Source organism: Ischnura elegans, chromosome 11, assembly GCF_921293095.1.
Source record: "Ischnura elegans chromosome 11, ioIscEleg1.1, whole genome shotgun sequence".
Taxonomy (NCBI): Eukaryota; Metazoa; Arthropoda; class Insecta; order Odonata; family Coenagrionidae; genus Ischnura; species Ischnura elegans.
This window is the reverse complement of record NC_060256.1, coordinates 79,122,138-79,135,200: the sequence shown is the minus strand read 5'-3', so window position 1 is coordinate 79,135,200 and position 13,063 is coordinate 79,122,138. Positions and strand designations below refer to the sequence as shown.

Genomic DNA, 13,063 nt, shown 5'->3' with positions numbered 1-13,063 from the left:
TAAAATCAATATATAGTGATGGACATCCTGAGTACACGTAAGTGTATGGAAAATTAGACAATGAATGCTTGAATTCTTCAAACGGGTTGTAATAAATGGAAAGATGTGTAATATTCCAAACCCTGCCGCGTGAGCGGCGGTGAAATATACAAGAATTGCCATGAGAAAAAATTCCCCTGGACCGGGAATCGAACCACGGACCTTTGCTGACAGTCATGTAAGCAACCACACCCAAACTGAGGATAAAATCATTGAAAAATCGCATTTAAATGATTAATTTGTGGAATGGATAGTGAGAGATAAGAAATGACTGGTGAAATAAGGAATGTTACTCAATTTTCCTTGTTACAGTCCAAGGCTGGGAGATGAGATAGTAGCTTGCCATTTTAAGAGTTTCCATTTTTTTTTCAAACTCTAGTTGCTTTTGTATACATTTCTATATATCATATACTCATCAGTAATATCTCAACTCAAGGGTCTCAAGGGCACTTATAATTTCAAAGAATTTATTGTCCCACTGTAATCTATTGTCCCACCATAATCTTGAACCTGCCAAGTTTAGTTGAAATCGGGGGGTAGCACTTTGTTAATGTGCCTTGTTAGTGCGTGACCTAAACATTCCATCCTCATCACTGCCAACAAGTTACTGCTGAGGCCAATTCGTAGCATTTAATTAGTCTTAACTTCAATTAAATGCTACGCTAAATCAAATACAGCAATATTGCATATATTAACTCATTTTGTGCTGAATGAGGTATGACTGAATTATGTAAACAATAGTTAAGGTTCTAAAGGTAGCAGAGTGTATTAAATGTTGTCCTTGGTTTGAATCAGGTCTTGGATCATAATTATTTTTCACTTGTAGACAAAAGGCTATGTACTATTCTGTATTCTCACCCATTGAGTGGTTGGTTAGTTGGAAACTTATTGAGCAGTGGCATTTCATGACAAAGTACAGCAAATTGCACATGGCTTTAAGCTTAGGCAGTGTCGTAAGGTTTGGCAATTTGGGGAAACAATGGTGGTGGAAATTTTGGGGAGCATAAGCCATAGCACTTCTCATGTGCACCCAAAAACCCACCCACCCACCTTCAGATTCACCGGATGATGGCCAGGCGAGCTCTCCGTGCCGCGGGAGCACACAGCTGGGACGTCGGAGCTCATGCCGCACTTCCCGAGGTGAGGAACCCCCCCTTATCCCCCTGCACTCATTTCCTGCGTAATAAGGGAAGTAGGGAAATTACTCATCCATGGATTAATAATGCGACGATGATTTGAGGAAAGGATTTCCCTGTGCAGCATAGGAATAAGGACCATGACAAGGAGTGAGCGTTGTCGTAAAATCATTATCATCAGCAAGTTATGATTCATTGATATACTTAAATTCTGACCGATATTGATGTGCATGCCTCAACTACTGTCCAGTGCGACGAGTACCTGCATCTTAACATTGTTGTGCTGACATTTTAGTATAATCACTTAACTTCTGCAGGATTTCCATCGATACGTTATATGTTTGAAGCATTCTGAAAATTAAAATGACCCTGGAAAATATGGCAAAATTATAATGCAGGAAATCTAAAAAAAAATGGCATATCTCTGAGAAATTTCCACACAAAGCTCTGTAAGGTACCTGTGTAATTAAATTATTGGTATCCATATTTCCTATTCTTGCCTTTCTTTGGTCTTTGAAAGAGCACTGTAGGAAAAAGGCCAACTTTTAAGTCTGAATCAAACAATCATTTTTTCCGACCCTTCCAAGGTTATCTCCAGCAATTGCATGGGTGGTCACTGAAAAATGATTATTAGATGCGATGATACTCGGGGATGGCTCCTGAATTAGGACTCCGTATCGCTTTTCCCATGACTTGATGCATCCCTTTTTCTGTCCCTGACACTGCATTTTAACCAATCAGAGCTCCAGGCTACAAATAGTAATTATAACCTAGCATTAGGCTATCTATGGATCGATAGTGGCAAACACAACATTCGCTTCTAGTGGCAGCTTCAAAGATTTAAAACTGTCATATAATTCATCAGCCTCATCGACATAAGATGCTAATACAGTCTGAATTGAAAATTACAACAAATCCGAACATCTTCATGATGGTAAATCCACTCACTATGATAATAACTTTTTAAGGATGAAGAGTCAAAACGAGATTATGGCATGCGTGTAATCATTTTGCCCTGAAACTATGACACTAGACGTGCAGAAGAAGATTTATGCGATTTAAAATTGTGGTATGCATCTTATGAATATGGGTGATTAAATCCAAGGAAGAACCATGTCTTCTCATGAAATGTGAAAGTTAGTTAGGTACGGATCCTTCATCTATTCTGTCACATATATGTCTTTATGGTGTACTCTGTCTTTGAATTCCTTTTCTATTCCCTCTCCTTTGTTTTTGATCTTCAATTCAAGACCCAATCAAATTTCACCTTCATTTCCTATTTCATTCTGCATCTCTACAAACATTGTAATGTCTTGTTTCAGTGAGAGACTCATCTCTTCATTAAACCTGTATATGTGTTGAATGTCTAATTCTTTCTCACAGTGATTTTATTATTTTCACATCCTGTCTGGTAGTAACTTCATTCGGACATAAGATGAGGCCACTCATACCATGCAATGTGTATATGGCATGGCATACATATAATTTTTGGAGTATTTATTGCCCTAGCATTTAATGGAAACTTTAAAAATAGGAGATACTATACAGCATGTGTATCTGAATGTGCTTCCATTGAGCATTGTAACTTAATTTTGATTCTTCTTGAATACCCACCAGAAAAATTGTTGGATTTTTAGGATTGGATACATCGATTAATAATGAACTAAATCTTAAATTTGCTGAAAAATTCTAAGTATTAGACTTTTGCCTCATCAATGAAATGTTTCTGGATTATATATTATGTATATAATCATTACACCTAGTTTTGCGTGCTGAAAGTGAGCCAGTTCAAAATGGCTTTGATTATCTTTAATAAGATGTGTATCTTAGTTGGTATTCGAGGAGTTCTTAGGCAATGTCATAACTCTATAGTAGGGTATAAAACCGATGTAACTAATTTAGGCGAGTGATAGTCGTATCTTGGGAACTTTTGCCACGTGTGGAATCCGTCTTCATCACGAATGACTTTACAGATGCAGGATCAGCTGGTCGACCAAACAAGGGTTCAACCTATCAGCGGATGACTTTTCGCGGGAGGAAATCAAACTCTCTTGTGAATTTGAGCGGTAAGAAGACTTTATCTCAATTCTGTCCCTTAGACCCATGTGGTGTTGGCTGGTGGTTGTCCCAACTCGCTTCCCCCTCTCCCCATCTCTCCCATTGGCTCAGGTGATGTGTGGTCTCGTGAACGAGTGGGGATTTTCCCTTTCTTGATGACTAATTGCTCGTCATGGATTTTACTTCATGAAGTCTGCTTAGAGGTGTCTGCTTTTGTATTTTTGGAATGTTTTTAGGTCGCTGGATTTGTAACAGAAATGCTTTTTACTCAGCATGATCCATTAGGCATTTGCTGTCTTGCATTGCCTAATTGGGGAAAATTTTGGTGATTTTTTTGTTTTTTAAGTGTTAAAAAAATAGATGATTTCTTACCAAATTTTCTTCATTATTGTTCTGGCCATAACCAATTGATATGTTATTATTAAGAGGAATAGAAAGAAATAATTTTTTTTGAAATGCTGTATTGAAACTTAAAGTTTTAGTTAGACATGAATAAGAGATGTGGCAGGAGAAATTTGATTTTATTTCTTTAATTGGAATGTAGCTTCAATATATTTGAAATTTTTTAGTGTTCATATTTAATTTTTTATTAATCAACAATGAATGAGAATTAACAGATCACCACTTAGTATTTCATCTGAACAAAGGAATGATTTTTTTTGCTTTATACATTTAAGTTTTTTAACAATTGAATATTTTCATTTGTCCTATAAATTGAGTACGTATTGCATTTGATAAAAAGTTTTAAAGCATGCTTGAAAGCATTATATATTCCACAGTTCTACTTAATTTATCCATTCATCATGATGCACTTATAAACTTTATTTTTGTGCACAAATTAGTACATATTTCCTTTGTATATTTATACTCTCCATCAATAGTTACATATTGTAATGCCAGGTTATCCCTTGCTTATTGATAAAATTGCTTCTTTGTAAAATATTTTAATCCATCACCTTTAGTGCATTTCATGATTAAATCATATTGTCATCAAGCCTTGTCATTTGAATGATATTAGTTAACTAAGAATCAAATTGTATGACTATTTTTCATGGTAAAGGCATTATCTTATTTGTAGTGGTCATCTTTCCATCATGACATTTTTCTAAGAATTGATGTGATGTTTTCTCATGGATAAACTCCAAAGACAAATTACTTTCACCTTAATTTATATTTATTGTCTTTATTGAGCATTTAGTTGAAAGAAAATACTGAAGGATATTGAGTAGAGAAGAACTTCTCAAAAAGTATGTTTTCTGTTATAGTGAGTCCTGCAAAGTGATCTTATGTATAAAAGTATGTAGAGAAGTTAATGAAATGATATTTGTTATATGAAAATTTCCCTAAATTATAAAGATAGCTAAGCCAGGTAATTCCACATACTCAGCTTAGAAAGTGGAAAAGGCTTTGGAATATCAGTGCATAAATACATAGTATTATTGGGTAGTGAATATATGAGTTAGTAAAGGAGGATATTTGAAGAATGTAAATACTTTTTCCCTTATATGGCCACAGTTATGGCAATAAGCGTAACTTGGTCGAAGTGATTATTGTATACTCTGTTAGTGTATTTGTTATCACTAGCAAGAAACTTTTCAGCTTAGCTATTAGAGAATGAACTAATATTCGTTAGTTGAACTCATCAAACTGAGGCACTTGATAGTACCTCAAAATTGCTACAACACAACACCTTCTATTACTATCTGCTTGCATTTTAATGGGTCAGACTGGAAGGGGCAGAAATGCTTTCAATGCAAAAGGCTGCAGTTACTGTCTCATATTTTAACGAATAAAAAACTGCCAGCTACCATTAGCATATTGCGCTGCCCACATTGAAAACCAACAATAATTGAAATGTGTCCGATTAGTCCTTTTCATTTTTCGTGCAATCTTTTATTGTAATGTTTTTTAACTTCATATCGTTTGGCTGTAACTTCAGAGGGTTGTAAGTTGAGGATGACCTTTTCATGTACCAGTACTATTAATATGTTATGACTACTTAATATGTATAGAGTCTCATGGGCAAAGTGAACGTTTCTGTGGTTAAGTAAAAGAGAGATAAATTTAATCATTGTCTTAGTGCATAATGGGATGACTCGTTTCTCTGCAAATTAAGAGTCTTGACTTATATTTCTATGTATGTATTATCCATATTTTTTTCTGTTTGCAGATTTTTTTACATAAGATTTATTTAAAAATATAATTGGCGTTATGTTTCAAGGAATACATGCATGGAAAAGTGTCAAGTTATTAATAAACCAGTTTAAGGCATAAACTTTGAATCATAATTAAACAGCCTGGGTAGCAACCAGCATTTTAGCTGTGCCCATTGACTGACTTCTGACTGTGAATCATAATTCATCATTTTTTAGCCTAGCAGCCTAGGTATTTTGCTGTGTCATTGGCTATTTATGAAAGAGGAATGTATGGCTTTTGCCATTGAAATGCTTTGTTTTCAATGACAGACTTCATTCCTCCCCCCTCTCATTAATTGTAAAAAATCAAGATCTAATGAACCTTCGGTGCATGATAAATGAAGGATAAAATTAACTTTGTCATTTTGATGGTGTCAGTGCTGTTTTAAATATTTATCACGATGCTGTGTAATTTTTGTCAGAATAATTTGTGGTTTATCAGTGACGGCTATGGGCTCTTTAATTGTTTCCCTACTTGGTTCTGGTTCTTCCTCTATTAGTGCTTCTAACATTGATGCATCCACAACTATGTTGAACTGAAACCATAGTCTTTTTCTCGGAAATTTGTCCATCTTTTTAGCCTCATATCTGCAGTGTATCATTTGATTATTATTTTCAACACAGGTATCCTTAGCTTAACATTTTAATAGATATGTTCAAAAAAATTGAGGGGGGGTATATTTCAGGTGGTATACTTTAAAATTTACACTTCATTTGCTAGCTTTTCTGGGATGATTTTTTTTTGTTGCATAATGCTGCCTGAATCGTACAATCAATTTTTAATCCCTTTTCAAGGTTAGCTTAAATAATCACTTAAAAATTAACTTCGATCTAATACCTAGCATCTATAAATTATTGAAAGTATTGTGGCTCTTTGTATGATTTAATGTAGTTGTCATCTATGTTACTTTGTAGTAGGCTCTAGAGGCAAGTGTTGTATGCACCTCATCTCATCTGTTGTATGAGTCAATTGAATCTCTATTACAGAACCTATTTTTCAGTTTTTAAATTTTAAATTATTATACGGCATGCAGTTCAATACAGTTTATATTGCTCAGCATCAAATCCGAGCGATGATTATTTTTTGTATCGAGTCAATTAAGTTGAAAAAATGTGTACTTTGTTAAATGTTTCCTATAATTTTTGCTTTTTTCTTGTATATTAAGAGGTTCACGATACGTAGTTTTGACTACATAGTTCCATAGATAAGGTGAATTTGGACGATAGTATGAACAAAGTGAGACCCTGCTGGGTTAAAGCTAAAAGTGTGTCAAGCAAATGGTGCCTGTAATGGAAATTAATTTTTTTGCTGTGTGTTGCATTGCAGTCTTGAGTTAGCTTTTTCTTTTATTCTCCTTCCGCCATTTTTTTATTATAAAGCAATGGAATATTTTGTTTTCACCTGCAATGAATAAATGTCCAAGTTCTGAAATTTTGTTGTATTTAATTGATAGGTAAAACACTATAGGCAACCCATTAAATTTTGCACCCCATACTATTTTGCTGGCAATGCAATGATATTAGTATGTTGTATATCTCTTATTTTTGAATAATCATTTTTAATATCAGTATGATGAGCGGCCCATTATTAGAAACAAAAATTCCTTCGCCATTTCAATTCCAATTTCTTTATTTTTACTAATTTTCCTAGAAAATGTATGTTTATCGAGGACAGCATTTTTTTAATATTCGAGGTTCGGTTCAACAGTAAAGCAACTGAATAGATCTGGTGATTTTTCATCTTATTTAAATCTCTCTTAGTTTTCCTTTGTGGCTCATAAAAACATTAGGTTGAGGATTTGTGTTGTTTATATGTTAACCTCTTCTCAGCCTCTTTTTGATGGCTTCAAAACTCAACTTCTATCAACTTGTGACATTATAATGAGGTTAAGGGCTACTATGACATTTGTATTTGTTTAGCCTTATTCATTAAACTGGTGATGTATGATCAGTAATAATTTTATGCTCAGTGTTATCCACTATTAATATGTAAATAGTCGTTAGATTTATTGGTTGGAGGTTGACTTAACCACAGCACTATGGAATCTTTCTTTCTAACTTGCAATGGTGATTGGTTGTTCAAGATTATTTCTGACATAGTTAATAAATCTGTCATATCTACATAGTATACATGCATTGTTTTCAATAGCTCAGCTGTTTGTGTTGTTGTCAACTAGAGCTAAATATTTTGTTAATTGGAAAAAATATTTACTGTGGCATTTTTTACGAAAATTTTATGTACTGCTAATTTGAAATCATTAGTTAAGTTGTATATCTAAATGTTAGTGCCAGTTATACCTATTGTATTTTTGTATGGTGTTCCGGATTCATGAATAGAAATATTATTTGCTTATTCGCTACATTTTCATGTATGCATTTTTGTAATACCCCGTAATGGACCTCTTTGAAAACTGTATTGTCCTCTGCTTACTGTTACCTTTGCTGTAAAATTTAGCTAGGAGCATATAGGTTCAAGAGAAAATTTTCATATGAAATTGTAGTTGATTTTATTTCCTTCTTAGCAAAGGTAGCTAATAGAATTGTGATTCTGGTGTAAGATGTATCAAATGTTTTGAAAAAATGTTACTATGTTCCAGTTTTGGTTTTTGGAATATTGACTGATCATTGGTTTTTTGTGTCTTCCTATTTGTGTAATTTCATTGGTCCATAGAAGAAAAATTTTCTTTTTGCATGGGAAAGGATGGCATTTTTCTATTATTTAACTGTCTTGGTTGAGGCTTGGGATCCTGTCAATGAATAGGCCACGTTTTGGAGAAGATTGTGCCGAAAAATGGCTTAAGGAGACATCTTACTCTGACTGTTCTCTGAGATTGATTGAACCGTCTTCTGTCTCCCTCCTTAGGCAGCGGCAGCGACCAAGAGAGTGTGGCCTTCCGTCATGGCGACACGGACTCAGGGTTGGGTCGTGCCACACCCCCTCGTCGTGCGCCATCCCCTGGAATGGGCCCACATGGGCGCCACCTCCCATCTCCCTCTGGTTAGTTAAACTCTCTGCCTAGTGAGGATTTCCTGAAAAATGTGGAAGGGAATTGCTCATTTGATTTGGTCGGGAAGAAATCTGTTTTTCTGTCGTATATTCAGAGTTTTGAATCCCCCTTGCTTGGACCAGTAGCAGGTAGTCTATCAGGGTTGTTACAGATCAGGAAAATCAGGGAAAAATCAAGAAATCTCCTCCGTGGTTTCAGGGAAAATTTCGTATTGAAGGAATCTAAAGAACCACTGAAGGATCTCAGGCTTTTTGGGTGAATTGATAGCAGAGAGAATTCTTAAGTTTCCCACTTAGTGTGAGGGTTGATTTTTTCCAATGTTTAAAGGCTCTAGTCTGCAATTGTCATCAGGGTGATTTTCTAGCTTCTCCGTAGCCCTGAAAACAATGGCAAACTATGCCTTCAAATTATCGGAAGAAATCTTCCCTTGGACACATTAGGAAACCTGAGAGCTCTTCCTATGAAGTAACCACCACACTGGCTGGCTGAGGGCTTATGCATTTCATCTGGAAGTGTGGGGTTAGCCTCTGGAAATTATGATAATGCAAGTTCCTTTTTTTGTCTGTTATTAAGTTAGCAAATTAAAATAATTTTCTGTTCTGTGTGTACATTGTTAAGACATTTTCTTTGATATGTCAATTTCAATTTGACACCATATTTTTACTTTCATTTGGCTGAAATCAAGTTTACAAGTAATTGTCTTTGTATATGTTGATTGTAAATACATATATACATGTATGTTTTCAGAGATCATGCTGGTCAGGATAATTATAGAAATATCAGGGAAATTATTATGAGCTTTATGTTGCTGTACTGGCTGGGGTGGCACGGGGTAGTTCCAACTTGGCACCCTTGACTTAATTTCTTCTACTACTGCTATTACTGCTTGTCTTCTTTCATGGTGTACCTACTGCATTTTTCCAATTAATCCCTGTATAAATGGATGCTATTTCATTTATAAAAATTCAAGGAAATTTTAAAAAATTGGACCAGAAATAGGATAAAGGTCAGGGGAATTGGTAATGGAAAGTTAGTATGAACCCTGTTGTTTTAATATTTCAAATATATTTTAAGAATTTTGTGTTTAATATAGTTGTTACTCTTCAAAAATATTTTACAATGATGGAAAGGAGAGAGGGAAATTCTGGAGAATTAGAATTTTTTGAGAATTTGAATTCAAGTATCTGTAACAACCCTGTGTATCCTTCATGATACTGGCTCATCTCGGAGGAAATATCTCATTATTCTAGTGGTGGTGTGATGTGTTTAATCCAAGAGGTAATAATTTCTCTTATTTGGTTAGATTTTGTGGTAGGATGTGTGAGAATTAGTTTTGTTCACGCTCATTTCTCTGGGTTGAGAAAACATTTTTGCTTGGCAGCACATTAGTCTAATAGAATTCCTTTTCATTTTCTCATTCTATATGTATTACATTCTTCTCTTTATTGGACTTCCGGAATAAATTACCTTTCACTAAAATATGCGATATGTTTGTCATAGATCAATAACTTTTTTCTGTCTTCCGCTTTGCAGTACATTTTTAGCCTTGTTCCATCTTTTCCACTGTTCACGTGCAAGGAGTGAATATGTAGTTACATCCCTTTGAATTAAAATATCTATTGGCTTTGTGCATTTGTGTCATAAACATGGTTGATGCTCAACCTGTAAGCTTGAAATGGTTGGATCTTCTGAAGTATTTTTTTGTGTTCATATTATGTGGATTGCCATACGCCAAAAGATGTGGATTGAGTGTAGATAATCAGTGATTAGAAGGATAGAATGACAAGATGAATGCACAATTAGTAAACTTTGAAGTTATATTCAGCTGGGAAGGGGAAAGAAGTTATCAGGGTTTTTAGGAAGAAAGTTGATTAGGGATTAAACAGAGGTACTGTGAGTTATTTAAAAATTTCATTGATATTTTGGGTTTTTGTTGTTATTGCTTCAGGAGTTGTCATTTGTGTCTTTATATAATTATTTTTCCTGTTTGTCTATGCATGTGTGTCTATGGTCCTACTTTATATTTCTGCAATATTTCAGCTTCTTTGTGTAGTCATTTCGTCTCAATTATGATGTGATTGAGCTGCTTTTTATATATTTGCTTGGTTTTACTCCTTTATGAAACTGACTCTTCAGTGGATTAAATTTTATTTCTATTTCCCTCAAAGTCATCATCCAACAACTGTTCTATCTTTGTATCCATTGCCAGGTACTCTATTACCTATATTATGTGAATGTTCGACTTGAAAACATTTTCTTGTTGTTGATATTGCCAATAATTTCTTGGGGGTTTGTAGAATGATAGTTTTTACTCTTTTTTTCTTTGGCCGTATATTTTAATGAAAACAGGAAAAAATCATCCTGAATGGATTTATTTTTAAGTTTTTCTGTCTTGTGAAATTCAGATTTTTGTTCATAATCATTGAATCCATGATTTGTGGTTTGCACTGGTTCTCTCTCAGTTTTATTGATTTGTGGATAAACTTTGCCGCTTTTATTGTCTATTTTAGATTTGTAATGCAACCTGTTCGTATGTAAATCAGGATCCGTTTTATTTTTGGAATATGTGGCTATGCCTAACAGCTATCTTGTGTTTCATTAAAAAAATATTTTTCTGCAACTATTCACTGCTTTAAGTTGTTCTACTTACATGTTATTAGTTTACTTAAATGAATGAGTCTACGTTGGGTATGGCAAAACAGGGAATAAATTTCATCCATAACGCCTGTAAAATTCTATTGATGTTTGGGACTTGCCTAAGTGAATGAAACTTAATGAAGGAACATATTAGGTGACAGCACAAAATGGGACAGACTAGAAAATCCTTTATTGTAATATTCATGTCCCGGAATTTTGCTCTTCCTTTGTAATCAAAAGACCCATTTCTTTTGTCAGTATTTTTTCCAATAGACATTTTTGCATGTTCATCTGTTGATAGTTGCCACATACATACGTATGTATTTGTACTTTATAAGCGGTGCTGTGTAGGCTAATATTGACAAATATGTTTATTGAATCATAGTCACTTCAAGATACTTTTCACAGAAACTGTTAGGTAGTTTCATTTTATTTACAAGCTATTTCATTAGTCTGGGTTCATGTTGATATTTTAGCTGTTTGAGTTCAAGGGAGAAATTTTATGTTAATGGACACCACCACTGGCCACTGTCTTGTCCTATGTCTTCTTTATGAGCAAGTTGGCATATAAATAAAAACACTTTCAGGGCCTGGATCACTGCCTCCTGGCTTGGTGGTCAGGCGGAGACCATTTGGTGATGATGGTGCTAGTGACATAAGTTCAACCCCCAGTTCTATGTTGGAATATACAGGTGAGAAAAAATTATCTATGCCAATGTCCCTTCACGTAATTATCATATTTATTCCATTTCAATTGCATACTTTGGAATGTATTGACTTTGGTTTGTGGTTTTTTTGTGGAATTTATGAATTTTGTTTTGGTTTGTGTGTCAACTAGGAATTTGTATTGTGATATGAGACGTAATTAGACTGCAATTCATCAACAAACCAACTTGATGTAAAATAAATCATTTTGTTCTTTCATTGAATGGCTGAGGCTTCATTTGATCATATTCCAAATCTTTCAAGTATCATTTGTATGGTCTTTGCCTCTAGTTTTGCATTCTCTAATGTTATTCTTGTGTGTATTTTTTCAGCAAGAATTTTTTCGCTCACTGTACTTAAATTTTATTGTTGGATTAGTTGAATTATTAGAGGAATGAGTTAGTTCACCCAATTTTTTTTTAAGAATTGTGTTTGAAAACAAAAGAGAACTGTATTTTTCTGTGTTTCTTCTGTCTTCTATTTCTTAAGCTGTTTGCTACGAAAAATCAAGAGCGTTAACCATTACGTTAAAGAAGCTAATGACTTTGGGAGCTCATGCAGAGCGTGTCACTGCATCTCGGATCCCCTTTGTGCATGGGTCTCGCATCTTTCATTGTTGTCCACACTCTTATTTGCAATTTCTTTCCTCAATGATAGGTTTTCTCTGAATGAATAATGTAATCAGAAATATAATGATATCATGCACCGATAAAAGTTTGCTATTAACTTCCATTATACAACATTTTTAACTAACAATATGAATTTTAATGGAGAGATCAATCTTAAGAGATATTTTTCAATGTTACGCATATTTCCCTTCCATCTACGAAATTCACGTTATGAATTGCAATTTTTGGTTTGAATGAACAATCCAGGTGAATGAAATCTGTTACTATATAGGAGTACTTTAGCCATAAAAAAATTCCACTATTAAGTGAGTGATTTTTTTATACCTGCTGAGCTAATGCTGAGGAAACCAGTTCTTTTTAAGCTTTCTGAGATTTACTTGTTGTTACTTACTTATGCTTTGCATTTATGATTGTGGTGTATCTTGTAAGTAGATCGTGCCTGTAGTAGCTCTTAATTTTTAATTATGAAAATTCAGCACTCTGCTTCTGTGTGATATAAACGTGCTAATCCTTTCATTTATTTATCTTTTGTACATATTTGGCTATTCATTCATTCACATTATGTGTACTGATTTCTTGTCATTTTAGACCATAAAAAAATACCCCAAAAACTGAGTTTGGTGCGCTTGGTAGCTTGGTGGAAATTATGTATAAAC

General features: G+C 34.3%; 1 protein-coding gene across 12 annotated transcripts in view; it reads left to right on the top strand.

Moving 5' to 3' along the window:
• The window catches only part of LOC124168362 (patronin), a 210,653-nt gene that overhangs the window by 191,314 nt on the left and 6,276 nt on the right, over window positions 1–13,063 (top strand). For 6 of the 12 annotated variants that reach the window (XM_046546562.1, XM_046546569.1, XM_046546561.1 and 3 more), the window contains 4 exons: window positions 1,096–1,179; window positions 3,149–3,241; window positions 8,292–8,426; window positions 11,661–11,765. The exons of 1 other annotated variant lie outside the window; for it this stretch is intronic. In XM_046546562.1, the coding sequence (XP_046402518.1) occupies window positions 1,096–1,179; window positions 3,149–3,241; window positions 8,292–8,426; window positions 11,661–11,765 (417 nt within the window). The remainder of the gene's footprint in view (window positions 1–1,095; window positions 1,180–3,148; window positions 3,242–8,291; window positions 8,427–11,660; window positions 11,766–13,063) is intronic. 5 more of the 12 variants (XM_046546566.1, XM_046546567.1, XM_046546564.1 and 2 more) reach the window with 5 other exon arrangements.